Raw genomic sequence first — 24,618 nt, forward strand, 5'->3', positions numbered from 1 at the left:
CCTTCCTACGTGTTCACTATCTTTTTCTCTCTCTCTCTCTCTCTCTCTATCTCTCTTCTTCATTCCTCTTTTACTTCTCCTCTTACCCTTTTCCATCCCTTTCTCATTTTATCAAACACAAGTTGAAAATTTTACCACGCAAGCGTCGTGATATTTACCAGCCAAGAAATCGGGTACGGTCAGCAGCAATTGAATTTTCCACAATCCCACCATCCCTTACTCTTCTTTAATATCGAATACTATTTTTTATTTTTTTTATAATCTTCTCTATCATTTATTTTCTATACGACTAGGTTCATAAATCTTTCGTACTGACCTACAATCCGGTTTAGTTACATCTGTTGATTCTTAATTTTTATTAAAGTGTACACATCACTTATGTAACAAGAACCTTAACCAAAATTTACCACAGATCAAATGAAACCAATCCATTCCTAAAAATCACAATAACAATAAATAATAATAATAATTATTGTGAAAAAAAATCCATTCAAAAGATGACTAGGTACTGAAAAGTAAAGAAACAACAAACATGGATTGAAACAATATAACCCAATACACACACACACACACACATATGCAAATGGAAAAAAAGATAACACCAAAAAAAAATATACATTTCGACACGTTTACGCGTGTAATGTCTTCTGACGTGTCAGGGGAATGACTTAGGATTGGTCGAATATGAACACGCCTGTAGGAAACGCCCTCGTATAAACCAGTACGATTCATCGAATTCACCCCCACTCTAACCCCTTCCTTTCCCTTCGTTTCCCCTAGCCCTTCCTCTCACCCCCCGCTGGTTCAACAATCCTGATGTCTGTTGAGAAATACGAGGGGGATGGTTACGGGGGTTGGTTGGTTGGCCACGCCCACGCAAAAACAACCCCACCCTTGGTCTTTGGTATGCCCACGCTCGTGCGTGGGTTAATACTGAAGGAGGAAACTGGGTCAGGCATACTCGAGGCAGGCCGAGTCAGGCCGAGACTCGAGAGTCGTCCAGGAGTTTTCGACTCGAAGCAGTCCCTTCGAAAACTACCCCTGAAGCTAACCCCGTCGTCGTCATCGTCGTCGTCGTCGTCGTCTTTATCGTTTCTACTTAAATCAACTCGTGATAACCAAATCTATCACCCTATTCTATTCATTCTCATAGAATTTCTAATCATTTATTCGTCTAGTAAAACGAAGACATCGTCCATTTTTTTCTGAGTAGGACAACCAACCACTTCGGAGGATAAGTAAGGTTAGAACGTTTGTTATAATTTTTTTGTATTATTCTATTTGATATTTTTTTTTTTTTTGGCTTTTTATTATTGATAAGTTTTTATTACTGTTAGCTAAATATGCTGGTTATGCTTTTTTTGTATTCTGGTTTTTTTTTTTTTATTGCTTCGTAGTTTTTGATATTTGATAACCCTTTAATGTAGGATTTAATAATTTGTTCGTAGAAAATTTTATGGGAAGGATTGTTCAATTAATTAGGGGTTGTTTGTTGGATAAATAATTCTTATTTAAATAATAAAATTCTTCGAATTGGATATGTAATTGTTTTTTTAAAAAGATTTTCGTGTATTTGGTTAGGAAAATGTTTACTGAAATATTAATAATTTTTAAACAAATAGAATTTCAAATGAATTCTATTTTATTAAATAAAATAATAAAACATTTAAATACCCATGTAGAATAATCTATTTAAAAAAATATTGCGAACTCATTATTAATATTTATATTGCAAAAAATTGTAAATATATATTTTATTAATAATCATAAATTTATAAAAATTCTACACTTGTTAAAAAATAAGAATTTTTCAATTTAATATATGCATGCACACAATTATTATCAGCAAACGCATACTACTTCACTTTTAAATGAAAAATCTCTAAATTCCTAACCTATAAACGAGATAAAACTAAATTAATTTATTTTCTACATTTAAGGGTTAATAAACAGAATTTTATTAATAAAATCATTGAAATCATTTCATTCGAACATAAAACTCGTTTTAATTTGCACGTTTATCCACAATCCTATCACACTAATGTTTTAATTTTTCTTTTTTTCCCCACAAAACCTCCATTTTGCGATTTACAATTCTTTGAATTTCTATCAATCAGTTCAGAGAGCAAAACTAAAATATGCTCCAAAGAATAGATAAAAAAATAGAACAGATAGAAATATATAAAATGATTACGATATTATAAATAAATATATATATATATATATCACCACTACCAACACCACCACAACCACCACCACCACAAATAAGGTCTGCTCTCTCTGTCCATGTTTCTTTTTGGTCGCTCTTCTTCTCTCTCCGTTTTTTTCTTCTCGCTTTTTGCTAAATAAACAAAATAATATCTCTCCAAATAAAAATTCAACAATAAAATATAATAACAATAATAAAAAAAAAATAATTTCTTCGACGATTACCTTTTTCTTTTTTTTGGTTTCGAAACAAATGCAATCTAAGTTCAACCAAATGAAATACAGAAAAGAATAAAATAATAAATAATCTTGGCGAGCTCGAGCTTGACGTTGAAGACAACAAGAAAAATATAAAAAAAAAAACCAAATAATTAAAAAAAAAAATCGAGCGAAGACTGAAGCGGAAAATCTTACTTGACTGTTGTAGGGACTGAAGCGAAGGGACACAAGCAGAGACATGGACAATGTGCAAATGATCGGCACTAAAATCACAGCTATCAAGGAATACTTATATGTAAGACCATCCGTAAATCTCGGTTTATCATCATATCATTTTTGATCATAATCATTAATTATTTCCTAATCATCATTTTAATAGAAATTTCATTCATATAATATTCAGGATCAAATGAAGAGTCAAAATCAAATGAAATTATTCTAACGATTTATTATATTGTTTCTTTTGCAATTATGTGTATATTATTCTATAAAATATAAAATATGTATTATAATTATTTTCTTTTGTTCTTTTTTTTTTTTTTGTTTGTTTTGTATTTTTACAGAATTTTGCAAGGACGCACTCACCCACAAGACTAATGAGTAACGAAAATACCTACTCCCTATCCAGGGAATACTGTGACCTCAAATACTCGGGTAAGTTAAACGAAATTTCATTATTGTACTTATTTATTTAGATTTATCTTCATTTGCGTACCAATAAATATCATTTTTCCTTAAATTAATGTAAGTAAAATTGATATTTATTCATATAATTATAATATTTCCTAACCTCAATATTCACATCAAAAATCAAATCGTTCGAACACACAATACTTATAATAATTTATAAATCTAATTGCATATTCAATGATCATAATATTTCCTAACCTCAAACAAGCATGAAAATCATTTAAAATTATTATGAAAAAATGAATTACAATTAATCTGAAAACCACAAAAAAAAAATCTTCAAAACTCGTGTTTGAAAGGAAACAAAAACTTAGAGATCCCTTAACTTCAGGAAGAATAAAAATCCTCAATAGGTGGACAATATTGTCGTGATTTCGTGAAGCTTGCGGCTTCATCGAAGGGGTGCATAATAATAGAGGATTTAGAATCAGAAGAGAGTGAGTTTCCTAGGCGGTGAGTGGCTGAGGACAGATTACACGCCGCAGGGTACAAAGGGTAGAGAGAGAAAGAGAAGGGTTTTCAAGTCTACGTCTCGTGTTTGCACATTGCCAAGTGTTGGATAGCGATAAGGTATCATCTTCTATGTCACGTCAACTCCATATTCAAATTTTTCAAAGATTTTCTTTTCTTTTCTATCCTCCTTCACAATTTATTAAATGCTAATAATCAAAATCCTTGATTACCGACGGATGGTCACGAACTAACATTTATCTTTCAATATTTTTCTACTCGTAAAAGTTTCAATTATAATCCTTATAAATAATTCATTTGTTGTTACTTTAATGCAGTATTTAAGTTTAATTTCTGATAAGAAATATGTTATCTTTTTTTTTTCGAGAACATAACCCATTTTAATTATCTACAAATTATCCAATTATAAATGAATCTCATAATCTGGGAAGCTTGTAAATATCTAGAACAAAAGAACTAATTGCCACTTATAATAAGCCACTCCCCCTTTAACCCCTAGAAGAATCGTTTTCATTAAAGCTAGGAAGTTTCTGAGGGGTTAAGATAAACATCTGGTGCAAAACGATTACAACAACTGGCCATAAAATTGATCTTAACAATAAACAAAAAAGAAAAACAATTCGTTAGAAAATAAATCCAATTGTTTTAACGATGAATTTATAAATTGTCTCTTATTTTATAAAATTAAACAAAAGATTTACTTCCCTTATTTATACTTTGATAAGTGCCATAAACTTTGAAGAAGAAGAAGAAGAAGAAGAAGAAGAAGAAGAAGAAAAAGAAAGAAAGAAACTTAGTGAGTGAAATAGAGAAACCATAGCATTTGGACATTAGATTGATGGGGTAGGATTAGCCAGATCCCAACCGTTGGAAGCCGAGGATTTCCCTTGTCTAACCAAAGGCTCAAAGCGATTTGCCATCAGGTTCAATGTTCCCTTACTTTCGTATTGGATGAAACATTATTCAGCACCCTTCTTCTTCAACTTCTTCTTTTTCATGATCATTGAAAGAAATACTTTTTAAATGTATATACACCTAAATGTTTCCTTCAAAAATTTTCTGAATCATACCACCCAAATTTGTTCTTATTACTTCATATATAAAGAAAACCTTACCTACAAATCATTCTTATAAACCCCCATATAACATTTTCAACAATTTTCCGACAATGAAAGTAATTAAACATAATAATAATTGTTATTAAATTATACAACATTTAATGTTTGTTTGATTTAACATGTTAGAATTATTGGTTAGATTTTAATAAGACTCTGAACTGATAATTTGTTCAACAATTTAACAACTGTTGATACTGAAAAATAATTGAAAAAAAAAAAAGAAGTGTGAAGAGTGTGCACAAACACGTATACAAGGGATTTTAAAGTCAGTATTCTGTTTATCCAAGGGATCACGTTAATGCAATGGAAAACGAGAGGGGTGTTTTATTCTATGGGATACATTATGGTTAGCCTGAGATAGAAGGACAGGCCAATCTACCAAGGATTATAGTAGAAGCACATTTAAATGATCTATATATTTACTTTCTTTTTATCTTATTTTTCTCTTTTCTTTTAAGAGAAACACTCTTAAACAAAATTATGATGATTGTTCAATCATTGAATTAATCAGAATTTGATGAATGAAAATTAATGTGTGAGGTTAGAATTTAGAAAAATATAAACGTCTCTCAACATAATACAAAAAAAAAAAAGAAATGTGAAGATGAAGATTTGGAAGAGATCAGAAAGAAGGTGAAGATGATAACGAAGATGATGTCATCCCACCAAACAAGTGAGAGTGTGTCAAAATAGGTCTATACTTTCAATTGTTTGATGAGGTGAAATCATTTTAAATCCGTAACGTTTCAATGGAGGATGAACGATATGAACACACGACGGTAGGTTGAATATCATTTTTATTCAACACGCAAAAATCAAAGAGGACCTAATAGAACATCTAATTTTCATCAAATTTATCATAATTTTTCTTTCAAATATAAAATAATTCATTAAAACACAGATTTCATTTGATTATGACAATCAGAGAATGATATTGTTTCTGTGGGTCAGTGATGAATTAAATTGGAAAAAAAAATTGAATGAAACTGCTGCAAACTGAAGAAAAAAAAAATATTAAAAATAATTGTAAATATTATAATTGTTATGAAATGATTAATTAAATAAAGTTTCATGCATGGCGTATTTTGAATTCTTTGCTATTCAGACATCCTGCCTCACAATGCCGAAAGTTATCCAGCGACGAAAGAATTCTTGATGAAGGTGGTGGACATCCTATTGGATTACATCAAATCAACCAATGATCGTAACGCAAAGGTCCTTGATTTTCGTCATCCATCTGACATGATTCATTTACTTGATCTCGAGATTCCTGACACTGGGCTCACCCTACAACGATTATTAATCGACTGTTCGACAACTTTAAAGTATCAAGTCAGAACTGGTAAGTTGATCAAATCTTTTCAACAACAACAACAACAAAAACTCAAAATTAAAAACAATTTTATTTTAAATTAAATTCTTTAGGATTAGGAACATTTTTCCAATTGTTACGTGATAATTTTTGTAACGACCTTGATACTATTGGTGCAACTTTAATTCAATCCTATTTTGCAAACATTTTTTTCTGATATTTAAATAGGAAATAGAATTTTTACAAAAGTACACGATTATTGTCGATTTATTTAAGGTTCTATCTATATAAGAAGATAATTTATAGAAAGATTAAGATAAGAAAAAAAGAAAGAAAAAGGTAGTAGGACGAGATAAAAAGAAATATGACAGCTACCGGTATACTTCAAACCACTATCATACTTCTCAATCCATGAGGGTGATAAACCACATAATTTCATATTCAATTTAGCATACGGCCAAGTTGGTTGAAGGGTGGGGATCAGGAGTGGAGTGGGGTTGAACAGATGAAGATAAGCTTCCTAAAAAGATGCTTCCGGACGTTCACCAACCCTCTTGACACATTCACGATAAAAAACAAACTCTCACCCTCGGAAAAATAGAAAACTAAACTAAATTGAAAAATGAGCAACCAAAGATATTGCAAAATTTAATGAAAAATAAAATTGCTATGTTCCGTAATCAAAGTTCTTTTTTGTTGAACACATAATTCACAAAACAATTAAATAAAAAATATAATTGGGGGATGGAAAAATTTATCAGGAAATAAAAAATTGTTATAGTACAAAGAAGATATATAAATTTAATTAAAATATTTGTAACAAAATGTAAAATAATTCACACAACCCTTTTTATTAAACACACATAATATATATATATATATATATATATATATATATATATATATATATATATATATATATAATACAAATAAAAATAACATAAAATAAACAATAAACGATTAGGCAATAACAAATTTAGAAAAAGTAAAATAATTCTTATTTACCAACATTATAAATTGCTAATAAATAATAAAACATTAAAATACCTTAACAAGGGATCATCTAAATTCGTTTGACAAAGAAATAATAATAATAAAAAAAAATATATTAGATGATAGGAATGAATGATAGTAATCGATAAGATACCAATAACGTTTAGAAAGTCAACCACCACATAGACAACCACAAAAGTTCGCCAATCTCGTCCTGGAGATTCGATTACCAAACCTGAATGGATGCTAATGCACAATGGAAGAGCCTAACCAAAGTTAGGCCAGAAATCTGGCCAACGTCGTCTCTGCGTTATCGAACGATACCAAAAGAGAGATAGAGAGAGAGAAATAAAGGGTCGGGGGTGGATGAAGGGTGGAATAGTAGTCAACCCCTCTGATATCGTAAGGGCACGTCTAAGTTTGATATACGTGCTGACAAAAACTCGTTATTAGATTATGTTCTGGCACAAGTATAGAAAAAAAAGGAAGACCCTTTCATCTTCAAATATTTCTATTCTGTATTCTACATTTTATCTATCAAATTTACTATTTTATTTTTTTTTTGTTTAAACAATTTGATCCACTAAGGTGTACAAAAAACACACATGAAGTTCACATACGTTCACGTACGTTCACAAAAAAATATAAAAAATATTTTTCATGTAAGATATCGTTAGGGGTTTGTTTAATTAAACATTGAATGTTAATAAAATAATTTATGCAAATTAAACCAATTAAATTTAAACTACTTTATTTTAAGTTTAACTTCATTTTGTAATGTTACTTTAAACTACAAAGTCAATTGTTAAATACGTTTGAACAGATTTGGTAATAAAAAAGTTGAGTTATTTTCTGACGAATTAATTTTTTTTTGTTCAAGTAAAATAATATTTGAATTACGTAGAATATATTTTTTATGTAGATCAATATGAAGATTAGAAATAAATGACTATCAAATTTGAAAGACTGCATTCATGTTGGATTTTCATTTGAAGGATGATGAAATAACCTGTCTGACGATATTCGATCGATCAAACTCGGACTATGGGGATAAAATTTGTCAAAATGATATTTGCCAAAAGAAAGTATAATAATAAATTATTTCAAATTATGAACTATGTGTCAATTGTAAAGATTATAAAAATTTTCAAAAGATTATTTATCAAATATGTGAAAAATGTGTCTCTTCTTGTTCTACTTTTTATGATTTGAAAGTAATTTGAAAAGATTTTGGTGTATAACCTAAAAAACCAAATTACGAAATATCTTTTGTTTAATTTTTCTTTTAACCACACTTTCCTTGTTTTATCGGAAACAAATAGTTCTAGTTTCTTCGATAGCTTTAGGGTAAATAACTTGGGTGAACAGATGTTTCCCATTTGACAAGTTTCAAACTTTGAAGACACCTTCTATACTCGAACGTTTCAAAGATTCAACTAAACAAAATTTTCTTTCTAAACAACATTCGTTAACAAACTAAATCGAATAAATAAATAAACGAGAAATATTATGATTAATTATGCTCTCAACAAGATGAAATGCATTATCATAAATTTATAAACAAATTATATTAACAATATTATAAACAAATGTTTCATGCATATCGTATAGAGTGAACAAAATATACATACATTTATAAATATGATTATTATAACAATGGATATGCATATTTAGGAATTAAAGAGTTCAAAAAATGTTAGTTCATACCTTTAGTAAAAAAAAATAAATAAGAAAAAATTACCCTAGGGTAGTGTGAATACACGTGGCACCATTGCGTACTACAGGGTGGCGAATTCTATAAGATCGGTGTAATTAAGAGCCATTTCTACACGATTTTCCCTCGCTGGATAGTAGGGTGGAACGGTAAATAGGGGTGAGCATAGGGGATGACTAGAACGATACAGTTCGTAGGGAAAAAGCCCCTATTTTGCGATTCTCCAACATCGAAAAAGGTTGGTGAGTAGGTATAACAGCTAAGGAATTTAAATTAGTATCGATAGCTATTCGTGGAATGTTTGAAAAATATATTTACCCCTAACCCCACCCCCACCTAAAGTATGAACAATAATTCGAAATTAAATGACCATGGTTATTCCTATTTTTTTATATAAATGCAGACAACAACAACAAAAGCATACAAACATTTGCGATTTAACAGCAACTTAAATAAACGTCTGCCATTTTTATCATAAAACATTAATATATAATAAAAAATAAATAATTAAATCATAAAATTAATGATAAACTAAACTTTACAAACAAATAGATTTAAAATGGCTATCAGTATTTATCGTTGTATAATTAATTTGGATTTTTGAATTTTGCATTGAATTGTTTCTCGTTGTTTAATAAATGGAAATAAACGTTGGTAAAAAAAATTGTACTCGTAGATAAAAAAAAAGGGAAAAAGAAAAAATTTGTTAAGTATTATCCACCTTCTTGAGAACGATATGATTGATTATACAGCATTAACGTTAAGCCAGGGTTACACACTTCTCTTCATACAAATCCTAAGTTCTAATATATCACTGTGAGGGTCTGCTTTGAACAGGTTTTCTCCTCCTGGCTTACGAAGCCACTTCGCTTTCTTTCAAACACACTACGAAAGACAGGAGTAAATTAGTTGGAAAATGATACCACGATAAAGGAAAGACTCTAATCGCGGAGGGAGTACTCGGTGAAAAGAAATCTACTGAGAAGAAACTATTTCTTATCATTTTATCGAATGATTCTCGATAAAAAAAGAAAGAAATTCTTTTTTATATAAAACCAGGTAGTTCAAACGAAATTATTTCAATCAAATCACTGAAAAATACATCTAATTTATCCTCAATTAATTACCAACTATTGTTTCAAATTTATAATAAAAAACATTTTATAAAAGTTAACCTAAAAATTTACTACAATACATATTTTAATCTAAAAAGTATTTTTGGTCATCTTCTTACTAAATTATTTCGTAATTAAAATAAATTCCTAACCTAAACAATATTTGGTTATCTTCTTATTAAATTATTTCGTAATTAAAATAAATTCCTAACCTAAAAAATATTTGATTATCTTCTTACTAAATTATTTCGTAATTAAAATAAATTCTTAACTAAAATAAATTTCTAATCTAAACAATATTTGATAACCCAGTTACTAAATTATTTCCTAATCAAAACAAATTCTTATTAAATATAATCTTCAAAACTATTCAACTATCTTTTTTCAAAATCTCATCAAAAAAATCCCAGAGCAAATGTTTACAAGAAAATTCTTAAAATCGGCTTACGTTGTTGCACTTGGACGACATAAAGCTATGTTTGCTTTTCCTGCATCTATCTTATACCACACGAATAAACGCATAGTTTGAGAGCCTCTGCAAACAATCTAGTCGAGCAGCGACGCGTGTGACGCGCAAAATGCGGGCGCTTCGGACCATCGACCCTACTCCACCCTTAAACAGACCATGTTCCCGTTCGATGTTCCCTGTGATACTAAAGAGAAAGAAAGAAAGAAATCCTTCTTCTTATTCTTTTTCTTCTCCCCCAAACCGGACGCGTGCCACGATTCTCCAGACCAAGATAATTGCGAATAACAGTGCGACAAACGGCTCGAATACCATCGCACGAAATATCACATTTTCAGAGGGTGACTTTTCCTTTTTTTTTTTTTATCCAACAACCCCACTCCTATCAACTTCTGAATCCGAAACAAAAGAAGAAAAATACTATCAATGTTATACAATCGTAAATAATACATTTCAAACAACTAATTACCATCCAATGGTAACTGGCATTGATACTTTAGAAATAAGACTAAAATTACCAGATTAACGTCACTTTACTGAACCCCAAACACTATGGGGTTTAACATCCAAAATCCTAAAAGGATCCTGTCAAACGTCAATCTACTTTCCTAATACTGTGAGATTAAACATTCTTACTCACCCCCCCCCAGCCCTCACAACTTATCGATGAACTTCTTTCAATTTTATTTCAAATAACAAACCTTCCAAAAGTCTGGCCAATTGTTTAACAGTTCATAGTCATTAGAACTTATGAATAAGAAAAAAAAAGAAAAAATCGTCAAAGAAATCTTGTCTTTTCAACGATAAAGAAACTGAACAACAAAAGAAGGTACGACCTGTGTCTCTCTGTGTGTGTGTTGAGGAATGAGAAATTGAAAAAGAGAGAACATCCAACTATCGTATATGCAATAGTGATGGTAGTATGTTCTCCCCTGGCTACACCAGAAGGCAGACTCCCATCAAACAGAAGCATTAGACTTGATCCGTGCACGATGTTCAGCCAAGCGGATGACAACGTACTCAGCGAGGAGCTTAAACCTCTCACTCACACTCCCATACTTCTATCTAACTCAACCCTACACTATTTTATATTTAACCTTTTACCAGTGTCCAAGAGAACATAGATTAGGGTTCGCACCTAGGGTTAAAGAACATTTTTTAGCACGTGCCATGTCAACATTATTAATTACTTTAGTTATGTCATTAACAGTAATGCCATTACGACAATCACGATCGTTATTTTAATGAATACTTCATTTCCATGCAAGAAAAAAAATTCATCTGACGTAGAAAAAATGATTTATAATATCTTTTTTTGTTAATGTTACTTTTGACAATAGTTCAGGATTATTTTAAACTTGAACGAAACAATTTGAGAACACATTTTATAAATCCACAAACCTCGGGGATTATATTAACAGATTTCGTTGAATTTATTTGAATTATAAGGACACCCACACTTCTTCAATCAATTGTCCTGCGGTCTTGACCTGATCTCGATGGCTGGCGAATGGTTGACAGCTACTGCAAACACAAACATGTTCACTTACGAAATCGCGCCGGTATTCATTTTAATGGAAAACGTGGTACTTCAAAAAATGAGAGAACTTATTGGCTGGAATTGTGGTGACTCGATACTAGCGCCTGGTGGATCAATCAGCAACCTTTACGCATTTTTTAGCAGCCAGACATAAAATGTTTCCATCGTACAAAGAACGCGGATTGTCATCTATAGGAGGTCAACTTGTCATGTTTACGTCAGATCAGGTAAATTCAAACAATTTGACCGATTTATATTTCAATTAATCATTATATTATTATTGTTATCAAAATAGTGCCATTATTCCGTGAAATCTTGCGCTGCTGTTTGCGGATTGGGTACTGACAATTGTGTCATGGTACCAAGCGACGAACGTGGCAGAATAATTCCATCCAAATTGGAAGAACTTATTATCGAACGCAAAGCCAAAGGTCACATACCATTCTTCGTAAATGCAACAGCTGGTACAACCGTCATTGGTGCATTCGATTCGATAACAGAAATAGCTGATATATGCAAGAAATACAAACTTTGGCTTCACGTAGACGTGAGTAAAATTTCGATTGATCTTTAATCGACTATTTTATCCGTATTACGAATAATTCATGACAATTCTCACGAGTTAATACCTAAATGCCAAGCTTAGTAAAGAGCCTTAACGTAAATAATATATGTGCGAAAGTGAAAATCTGTTGAATAGCCAGTCAACCCCAGTTAGTACGGTTGGTTTCAATTCAAATCAAATTGATCGCGGGAAAACGTGGGATTTATAAGTCACCGTTGTTTAAGGACCATTTAAACTTGAATATCTGCAATCTATATTTACACTTTTATAAAATAAAATAATAATTTCCTTTTTGTATGAATTTTTACAGGCAGCTTGGGGTGGTGGTTTGCTTTTATCCCGAAAGTACAGACACCCAAGATTGACTGGCATCGAACGGTGAGTCCTAAACAATAGAATATCTTCACTAGCATTAACATTGGGGCTGATCTTTCTTTCTCTTTCTTTTTCAATTTGATCTACGAGTTTTATAGTTTATCCTAAGGGCTTAGCTTTATGGATCCTAAGATTTCAAGAGGCACCAAAAAAATACGAGGCTTAGGTATACAATATATAGAATACAAAAATCAATACTACTATAGATAGGCTTTCAAGTAACCTATTCGATATATCATTTTGCATGATAATACTCAAACACTTCTTTTAAAAAGAGAATTTATTATTGTGACAATTACACGAAACCAATTTTTGTTTTTTTTTGTTTTGTAAATCAAACTCATCAAATGATTTACGAATTTGGTTATGAATCAAAGAAGATCATGTGTTAACCTAACCTAAATAAAATTTCAAGTTACGATTGGTGTACGATCAGATAGTTTCTTTTTTTCTTCTTCTTCTGTTTGGCTTCGAGATGATGGGGGTCAGTGTATTTCCGTGCTATTGTGTTTAGTTCAAACTGGAAGCCACTGTGAACTCAAGGGATGCCGAGATTAATCCACGATTTGCATCTGAACGCATCTGCAACCCCCAGTCGAATCGATAACAGACAGAATCCGTGACCCTAAAAATAAAAATTCTACTACGAGGTCTTCTAATTTTTTTCTATTTCAAATTGTTTTAGTTTTATCTATCATTTGTTTAATTTACAAAAATTCCAATCCCATATTGCGTCAAACATATTCAACCGCGTTAACTAAATCCGATCGTTTGCCATTTTATTATTCAAAAAAAAATAAAAAAAAAATAAACAATTCTAATTAACAATTTAATAAAATGACTGATCAAGTATACATATATATATGTTATCTTGTTCTTTTGATACAAAACGAAACAAAAAGAAGTGGTGGGGGTTTTGGATGAATGATTATTCTGGTTATTGAGAACAAATAGAGGGGGTGTAGGGGTTTTGATATATTCTAGATTTTTTTGTCCTTTTTTTTTGAATGGACTGTACTTGTCAGTCGGTACTTCCTTCTTCCTGAAGGTCTTGATTAAAATGGCAAACGAGAAGAGAAAGTCTATGGGCACACGAGCAACAGCTGGATCGGTTCCCTGGAGCGCATTTGCTGAACAGAACTCTCCTCTTATATTGACGCGCCACAGCATCCGTGAGTTGTACCATACTTCGCGAGTTTGAAATAAAAGCCTCTGCCTCGACAATGCTGGATTAAACACGTACAAAGGATTCTCCCTCTCTTTCTCTCTCTCTCTCTCTCTCTTTTACTCTATCTATCCCGTGTGTCTATCTTTTTCACTATACGTTTCCTCTCCTACACATTCTAACATATACTACGAACATGTTACGTAGAAAATCGTTCGTCTAAAAGAGGAACCGTGATTTAGTCCTGCCACGTCAAAATGTCACTAATGATTACAAGTAAAAGTTCTCTCATGCGAAACTGTTTGTTCGTTCAATGAAAACACACGAAACTGATGTGACTATATATGACTATATCATGACTATATATGACTAGGTTTTTTAGTTTTTTACTTTTCGTTTGTTTTCTTTTTCTTTCACCAACCCTAGTGCTTTTTTATCTTTTTCAAATTTCATGATATATTTTTCTTTTATTATTAGCAAGTATGTGCAGCAATGAATTTTTGAATGCCTAATTCCAATTAGCAAATAAATACATTATTTTAAATAATCTAATATTTTAAATAATTTATTTAGACATTAATAATTGATTATTTGAACATTAACAAATATAATCTAATCCAAAAATAATATAATATAACAAATTTTATAATAACCATAAAATACTTGTAAAACATTTATGCATATGACAAAATGAAAGTTCCTAATTCCTCTACACTTCTAAATAATCATGACACTTTTTTACTATAAATTAACATAATTTGTTTATTTTTTTTTCTGTAATATTAAATCCACAAATGTTCTAATCGATAATCAATTATGATAATTATTCAATCAAATCAATAAATTAGTGTTTTCCCATTAAACGTATCAATAATAATTATGGTAATTAATAGGCAAATACTGATACACATAGGTACGTGTATACGATGCACGTGTTCCATGTTTCGTGTAGCTTTTGGGATTGGCAAGAGGAACGAATTTGAAAGACGAGCTAAAAGGAAAGAGAGTGGGGGAAGGGGATTGGGTAGAGGGCAGTGTAGAGGATTGGTACAAGCGCCAACCCCAGCTACGAATCGCATTAATCACTCTCGTAACTTCGTATATGCACAATTTCCATGAGAATTAGGTATACCTTATTTTCTTAAACGTAACAACAAATTTCAATTATTTTCAACAATCGTGTGAAGTAAAATCTAACTGACACACATCCATTAAAAGTTACAGACTATATTTTTAAATAAAAAAAAGTAATCCAAGTAAACTGTTCATGTTACAATGCTAAGTTCAAACTAATCCTAATTAATTATTTGAGGTGATTTGATTTTGTAATAATTATTAGTTTGTGTTTTAAACGTTGACAAATGTTAATACTCGTGTTTTTGCTAAGAAAAAAAAAATATAAAAATCACACTAAAGGAATTTAAAAGAAGATTTGAACTATCCCTGTACCCCTACATAAAAGGGACAAGAAAATCGTCCATCCATGAGTAAAGCGAAAAATGACAAATGTGTAGTATCTGTCGTCGACACGAGTCTCTTTCAGGATATTTCAAGTGTCCTTGAATCATCCACAGTATAGTTAAGAGGAGACATTAAAGGGTCCTGTATGATGCGTTTAATACAAATACGTGTCATTTGCAAAAAGTAAACTATAACATTTGTCACATATGTCACATTTGTCACATTTTTCGTATTACCAATCTCAGTAATAAAAAAAAAACAAAATTATTCATTGATGATAAATATATTAACAAATAAATATCAATAAATCAAATTACGTAGTAAAAAGAAACAAACAACAGATTAATTAATATCAATTAAATCGGTTAAACGTTTAAACCACAAATTGGTGTCAAGTATCATCAATCCCAAAGAGGTCTCAGCCTATCTCATTCCCTCTTCAACAATTTCGTGATTACTTGGATTAAATAAGGGTTATACCCAACAGAACAGCAGGTTTTCTCTCCTAGCTAAAACAGGGTATGTGTATACGTGTATGTGTGAAGTTAGCTGAGGGTTAAATCCGATCCCGTGGCTATATTAATAGCTCTTCTCTCACTCGAATCGATGAGGGGAGCCCCCACAACAACCCCCATTTTTGGAAGAAAGTAAAACCCATATACACAAGGGCACAAGAAGATAACTCATATTTTATCCCCTATTGGTCCCTATGGGAGAGTGGATAAAAGTTTGACGGGTCAGCCAGCTGAGCCTAACTCAACTGAGCTTTTTCAGTCAACCTTTATATAGTCTACTCTAACTTCGACAGTTACCAGATAGGATGCGTCAAAGTGAACGATAGTTCCGACCTAGAATCCTCGATAAACTTCACACCTATTCTTTTTTCTTCATATTGTCATTCATGAAATTTCCTATAAACAACAATTCTAAACTTTGATTTACAGAGCTGACTCCGTTACGTGGAATCCTCACAAATTGATGGGAACTTTGCTTCAATGTTCAACCATACACTTCAAACAAGATGTGAGTAAACAATTATTATTATTATATCAAAAAAAGGAACATTAAAAAATTTCGTATCGATTGATAGACGCGTCGAACATGGGATAGAAAAATTTTACGATTACATAGGATGTTGTAAAAAAAAAAAAAAAAAAAACTTTGGTACAGGAATGACGTGAGGTTTGACGTGTGTCGAATGGCATTGAGAAAAGGGCGATGACATAACGCACAACGAACGCTATGGCATTCCATGGGTTACAGGAAGGGTAGGAAAGGGAAGGGGGTTGGAACCTACGTGCCCGCATACTCCTGGAATTTAATTAAACTAAGAGATAACATATGTTGCCATAGTCCGTCGGCGAACTGCCGACGAAGTGCCGCTGGATTGTTGGAGGGTCTATCCCTCCAACGATTCCAACAACCTACCAACCATCCAGACATCGCAGTAGTTATTGCTAACTCTCTCTGTCTTTCAATTTCCTTCCACTCCCCACTCTCACCCGTCTCTCTTTCTCTCTTTTCATATTAAAATTCCGTACACCGGCTGTACCACACTGAAATATTTTGTTTTCTTTTGTAGATCAGTTTTTTTTTCATAATTCTATCAATATACTTCTTCTATTCTTTCATTTTATTTAATTATTCAACGATCATGTTGATCTTTTATGTACATTTGGATTTTTTAACAATTATACCTCCCTCTATCGTAAGAAAAAAGAAGAAAACTGTTAATTTTAACCTAAAACATAACTGAACAGCTAATTTTTCTTCATAATATTTCAAACAAAAATTAAACAGCAACAAAATTATTTTATTCTTTCTTCCTATCGAATTATTTAACAACAAAGTATTGATCCTTCACGTTTATTTTAATTTTTTTTAAATTATTCCTTCTTCTACCGTAAAAAAACAAAACGAAATTGTTAATTCTAACTTAAAGTGTAACCAGACATCAAATTTTATTTCCCAATATTTTAAAGAACAATTAAACAAAACAAAAAACAATGAATTATTATTGAAATATTAAAACAAAAGCATATAAATTTTTTAAATTAATCAAATCAGCAGCTAAATTTTTTAAGATTGAACATTAAACGTGCAAACGTTTTAATTTCATAATTCATTAATTCTTAATTGCAAAATCAATTTAATAATAAAGAAAATAATATGATTAATTGTCTGAGCCAGTAAAATGGCGACTACCCTCTAATCACCGTTTAATATCCCCCACCTTTTAACAGGTAGTCTAAAAAGGAAATGGTGGAATATCCAGGTGGTTGGTAGATACCTCACCCTACTCCACCCTTCCTCCTTCCCAGAATTCGCCATTTTGTAAATTCAATACCGGTGTAACACCCTTTCCTCGTGCGCATGTGTTAAACAGCCCGTATCGACCCAGGCAAGCAGCTCTTTACTCCCACCCCCTTTCTAACCCCCTTTTCAACCCCTCCAACCCTCTCGACAGGTCCGTAAATTTACCTCGACGACGTTTTATCGCGTGAAAATGAACGTCCGATTTTTCACATTTTCATAAATCAGCCATGTTTTTTTTTCAATGGGTCTTTATTCTCATTTCTTCGTTTATTTTTTTCTTTTTTTTTTTAATTACAGGGGCTATTAATTAGCTGTAATCAAATGTCAGCGGAATATTTGTTCATGACCGATAAACTTTATGACGTGCAATACGATACCGGTGACAAAGTAATCCAATGTGGTCGTCACAATGATATTTTCAAGCTATGGTTACAATGGCGTGCTAAAGTAAGTTTGATTAATTATTACAAAATTATATTTTGTTTAAAAAAAAAAACCATTTGGATCAATATAATAATTCAAATAGGATTCCATTGAGTGATTGAAAAAATGTTTAATATAAAATATTTTTAATTTATCTAAATGATTTGTTGACAGAACCAAACAAAACTCAAATATTATATTATATTTCGGTATATTAAATAATGTTTGATAATTAATTAATTAATTAGCAGAAAAATATTTAATATAAAATATTTTTAATTCATTTAAACAATTCACTGAGAACCAAATAAAACTCAAATATTATAATTTGGTATATTCAAACATATTTACTTAATTAATTAATTAACTATAAGAAAAATTTAGTTCATTTAAATAATTTACTAAGAACCAAACAAAACTGAAATATTATAATTTGGTACACTCAAATATATTAAATAATTAATTAATTTTAATTAACTTTATGATAAATATTAAATCTAAATGGTTAAACAAAAATTCACAAATCCAAATAGAAAAATTGGAAATTAATTTAAATCGCAAATATTCGCTTTTTTTTTACAATAATTTAGGGTACGGAAGGTTTTGAAAAACACATGGACAGGTTAATGGAATTAACGGAATATATGGTAAAACGTATCAAACAAATGCCAGACAAATATTATTTGATTCTCGAACCAGAAATGGTGAACGTTTGTTTCTGGTATTTGCCAACACGTGTTAGAAATATGCATCATGGTCCGGAAAGGGAAAAAATATTAGGCGAAGTAAGTTATTCAACAGAAAAATCAAATCAAATCAAATTTACGAGAACAGCAACAATTTATGCAATTAAAAAATTATTTCTTTAGATCTGTCCAATCCTGAAAGGACGTATGATGCAAGCAGGTACATTGATGGTTGGTTATCAACCAGATGACAGGAGACCTAACTTCTTTAGGAATATTATTTCTAGTGCTGCAGTTACAGAAGCCGACGTTGATTTCTTATTGACCGAAATGGATCGATTAGGTCATGATCTTTAAATTATTATTACAAAAAAAAGAAATAAATTCAATTTAGAAATTAATTAAAAATCTAATCGTCATCCTATCGAATCATCTGTTCGAAAACAAAAAAATAATCCTAAACCGGCCGACGATTGACCTAATCGTTTCAACCGAATAAAAAAAAAGACATAATTTTGACAGAAAAAAATTAACAAAAAAAAAACATAAATATAGACGCGTGTACAAAATTCAGATTCGCGTAATTCATGATTATAATAATAATAATAATAATAATAATAATAATAATAATAATAATAATAATAATAATAAATATTTAAATATTATTATCGAATGAACGGAATAAAGGTTTCATCAGTTTGAATACTAATTATATTTTTAATCATACGTTAATGAAAAAAAAAAAAATGAAAATAAAAATGAAATTTGTTTATATCAACGAACATACCTCCCTAGTTTGTTTAATTTATGTTAACATTTAATAAATTTTATTACTTATGTTAAAATAAAATATTTATATATGAATTGTTATTGTGTTTGGTGTTAAAAAAAAAAGAAAAAAAGTTTAGAAAAATTCGAGTCAGATTCACCGAACATAATCGTTAATAGTTCCTTAGATACAATAATAGTCATTAACATAATTCGTTTGTAAGTGTTGACGACGTCATTGTTTTAAATTAAGAAATAAAAGTATTAGTGTACGACGAAGGTTAATTGCAAATGTGACGATGCAAATGGAAAATTGCTAAATGTTAACTTACGGTGAATTAAAAATAAAACCTAAGAAAAAATTAAACTAACATAAAACAAACAAATAAACCACATATAGAAAAAAGATAATAAATTTAAAAAAATAAATAAATAAATAAATAAAACAAAACTGACGACGGTTGAATGATACTCATAGTGATTAAGATGATTAGATGATAAGATAAATAACACACACCATATTCATATAATTAATTGCAATAATCTATAAAAAAAAAGGTTACAAAAAAAAATAAAAAAAATAAATGAAATCAACAACCAGTTAAACAACAAAGTAGATATTTCCGGCCGTATGAATTAAAAAAAAAATATATATATATATACATAAATAATTAATGACAAATTGTGTATAATAAAATTTTCATTTCTATCTATATATATATATATCTAATCTATCTAATCTATCTAATTTTTCTTTTCAAATCATGCATGTAAATACATACACAAAAATATTTACATGCATAAAGAATAAATTTAAAAAAAAAGAAAAAAAGAAAAAACTACAAAATACAAACGAAAGATGGAAGTATAATTAATTAATAAATATTAATGGCTAATGAATTTATTTATGATAGTAGATTAAAGCAATAACAACGTCAATATTTATATTTATGTGAAGATATTAATATATTGAATTATTCTAATCGAAAGATTAGAATAATTTATTTCAATCTTTTAATTCGTCAAATATTTAAAAAAAAAAAAATTCAATAATAAATTAAATCAACTTGAACAATTATTCAATCTTTTATTTTGTTAATTATTAATATTTACAAAAATTCAATAATAAATTGAATCAACTTTAACACAATATCAAACCATCAATTAAAATATAAAAATTCAAAATGTTTTTTAAATCTAATCCATAATAATAATAAAAAAAAAATAAAAACAATTTTTTAAATAATTACAATAAAATAAAATAAAAATATAAATTACTTTACATACTCGGCTGTTTAAAATATTACATTGATCGGTTTTTTTTTTTTAATTTTAAATTAAATTTGTTCGATTTCCAAATGAATATTACACCAAAAAAAAAAAATATTAAAAATTAAAAAAATAAAAATAAATAAAAGATTGAAAACTATATTTAAACATCCTAATGAATTTTGCATTCCACGCTTTGCATTTTCGATTATAATCTGCGTTGATGAATCGTCGTTGTTGTTGTTTATTGTTGTTGTGTTGTACAGAGTTACAACGAATGTCGCAAATGAGTCAAAATAAAACTAATTAAATATTATAAACTATTATTATGATACCTATAGAGATATATATATATATAATAATAATTAAAAGAAAAATAATATGTAAAAGAGTATGCGAAAGAAATACTAAATGCCATACACTAATAATAAATAAATAAATGCGTTTATATATATATATAAAAATCGTGTGCTTCTTGCAAAGAAAATAGTTTACGATGCTGTGCATTATATTTTGTTATATAACAAATCGATTATGTATAAATGCAAAATAAAAGAAGAAAAGAATATTGTTATTTATCGAATCGTTTGCAGAAATAATAATAAAAAAAAGAATATTAATTAATTATATGGTAATATATTATATAGTGATGCTTTTCTAAAGGGGTGAATAATAATAGAAAAATATTTAAACGAAACTAACAAATATTCCTAAAAAGTGGACAAATTTCAAAAGTCCTGTAATATAGCAAACTATTTATTATTATTATTATTATTATTATTATTATTATTATTAATTAAATTATTATTATGTATGTAACGTGATTATATTATTCTATTTAATATTTATTATTGTTTACTGTTAAACAGTTCGAGTAAAACAAAGTGTAATGAATTATATATATATATATATGGTTTAAATACACATATATATATATTTAAAATATTACAATATATGTATATATATATTTAGTGTTGAGACAATTTTAAAATACAAAACACAAACCCATGAAAGTACATGCTTTTTCAAATATTCGCATGAAATGTTGTCAAATGATTTTTTGTTATCACTCAAAGATGAGGTTATCTTTTTCTTTTTACATTTCAAATAAATGATTATTTATTAAATAAAACGTCAAATTAAAATCTATTCATGATTTTAAAATATTAAAGTATGATACAAACGATTGTGTGGTTTGATCTTAAAAAATGTATAAAAAAGAATTTTGATTACATAACCTAAGATTAATATTTTTTTTAATTGAATTTATTTGTGATTGGTTTTGTTTAATTTGTTTCTTTCTTTCTTTTGTTTTTTATTCGACAACATTTCAAAACGAATATAATTCTACAGATTTCGACTCACTCGCCAGTATTGAGTAATTCAAGTTTTAAGAATAAGTAAAGTAAAGTAAAAATGAAAGAAAGAAATAAAAAAAAAAAAAATAGAAAAGCAAAATAATAAAAATAATACAAAAAAATATATATATATATTATATTTAGATGTAACTAAGGTTAAATAAAAAAAATAAAAAATACAACCAAAAAATAAAAGAAAAGACAAGATAATGAAATAAATAAATAAATGTATTTATGTATACACACGTATAGACAGTTTAGAAAGTAAGATAAAGAGATAAAACACAAACTAGAAAAAAATAAAAATAAGAAAAAAAAATCTCGATCAAACGACTAACTCAATTTTTTCTTTTTTTTTTTTTTTTTTTTAATAAAAATTCATTAAAATCAAAATTGAGAACGCTAGAAATTCACTAACTGACTCGACTCTAAATTATTATTATTATTATTATTATTATTATTATTATTATTATTATTATTAATATATATATATATACATATTAAAGAAAATATATAAGAATACAAATTTACCGATACCTGTAAAAAAAAAAAAAAAAAAAAAAAAATGAGAGATAAAACAAACATACAAAACAATTATCGAAAAAATAATAATTATTGTTAACTTGTTCTTATTCCATAATTTTATTCGTGCGTTATACTTGACGACATTTTCAAAATAATTAATTAAAAACCTCTTACAATAAAAAACCACTATATTAGAAAAAAAAAACAATAAACAAATAAATAAATAAATAAATAAGAAAGAAAGAACACGATATATTTGTATGAATGAAACAATTATAAATATTATATTTTGTTCTTTTTTTTTTTTTTATTGTAAATTTCTGTATAAATAGATCGAGTGATTTAATGGCAATTGAGAAAAAATACAAAAAAAAAAAAAAAAGAAACAAAGAATTATTAATTAAAAAAAAAAAAAAAATGATAGTTTGTAAATTATTCTTATGCCAAGTTCTTAAAAAAATAAACAAATAATAATTATTATTTATTATTAATAATAATGATTTATTTATTATAATTTATGTTTAAAATTTTATGCACATTTTCTTTTTAAATTAAATACTTAAGCACTTTATGCACTTAGGAACCAAAGTACAATGCACAATTCACAATGCACAATGCACAATGCACCATGCACCATGCACCATGCACCATACACACGTCATTCATTTCATCTGTAATATTTCTATTTGAATAAATACAATCTCAATTATTATTTTTATTATTAGAATATTAAGTAAAAAAATAGTAAAATAAAAAAAAGTATACGTAAGAAATTGGCACAAGTATAATAAAGTGGCAACGATTATGTCAATTGATTTTATCTCTCGATGAACAATAAATCACTCAAAGTGTAAGATCAAAATAGATCTCTAAATTCCGATTATCGAATGGAACTATTATACAAATTTTAACTTAAATAAGGTGTTGATTTTAAGACGAAACAAAAGTAAAAAAAAAAAAAAAAAAAAAATTCAACAACAAAGTCACATGTCTTCCAAATAATTAGAATAAACGATTAGCACGCTTCATGATAAGAGATTATATCTTTGTATAATTAATATCGAAGATAAATCGTATCTCATCGTGTAATCGTAATATGTAAACGAATTTATATAAAGCTAGAAATAATAAAAAAAAAAATAAAATAAAATAAAATAAAAGGGGAAAAAAACACAAGAAAATTAAACAAATAAACAAAGAGATACCCCACGTGTACGATAACAAAATTTCACCGTACGTAATGTAAAAAAATAAAACAAATATAACGTCTGAAAAGGAAACAAAGATAAATAAAAATTAAAAAAAAAAGAAAAAAAAAACAACAAAGATAACATACTCGAGATAATAAAAAAAAAAAAAATTCGACGGAAATGAGTAAAGAAAAAAAAAAAAAATTAAATAAAATAATAAAAACATTGGATACGATGTTTGTGCTGTGCACTTTGTAATCGTAACCAATATTACAAATAACAAACACACCTAGCCCAACCCTAATCGCCCTAATTTATCCACTGTATATCAATGTCTAATAAATAAACTGCTGTTATCTCAAATTTGTTAATACTACATCACAATTTCTACTTTTCTTTTTTTATCTACCTCAAAAAAAGAAAAAAAGAAAAATTATTCGATTATCTAAATAATCTTTAAAAAAAAAATTCAATCGATATTTAGTCCGATTTCAATCTAATCGATTGAATACTATCTATTTAATTATTATTAATATTATTATTTTATTATATTATTATTTAATTATATTTAATTATTATTATTATTCTTGAAGATGAAAGTTTTGAAAAAAACTATACTTGTGAATTAATTTATGCTAAAATAATATAAAAAAAAAACAAAAAAGATACAA

At 28.5% G+C, this 24,618-nt stretch overlaps 1 protein-coding gene across 1 annotated transcript; it reads left to right on the plus strand.

The window, feature by feature from the left end:
- The first annotated feature begins 875 nt into the window (after positions 1-875).
- On the plus strand, positions 876-24,310 carry Gad1 (glutamate decarboxylase). Its single transcript, XM_015321593.2, is given in 12 exon segments — positions 876-1,243; positions 2,636-2,722; positions 2,991-3,081; positions 5,812-6,048; positions 11,756-11,979; positions 11,981-12,073; positions 12,142-12,393; positions 12,722-12,789; positions 16,357-16,435; positions 18,026-18,175; positions 18,742-18,936; positions 19,021-24,310. Coding segments are annotated over 11 exon segments (1,620 nt in total). The 5' UTR covers positions 876-1,243; positions 2,636-2,665; the 3' UTR covers positions 19,195-24,310.
- The last annotated feature ends 308 nt before the right edge of the window (positions 24,311-24,618 follow it).

Source organism: Polistes dominula, unplaced genomic scaffold (assembly GCF_049000335.1).
Source record: "Polistes dominula isolate Pdom_NZ unplaced genomic scaffold, Pdom_raw_medaka contig_32, whole genome shotgun sequence".
Lineage (NCBI taxonomy): Eukaryota > Metazoa > Arthropoda > Insecta > Hymenoptera > Vespidae > Polistes > Polistes dominula.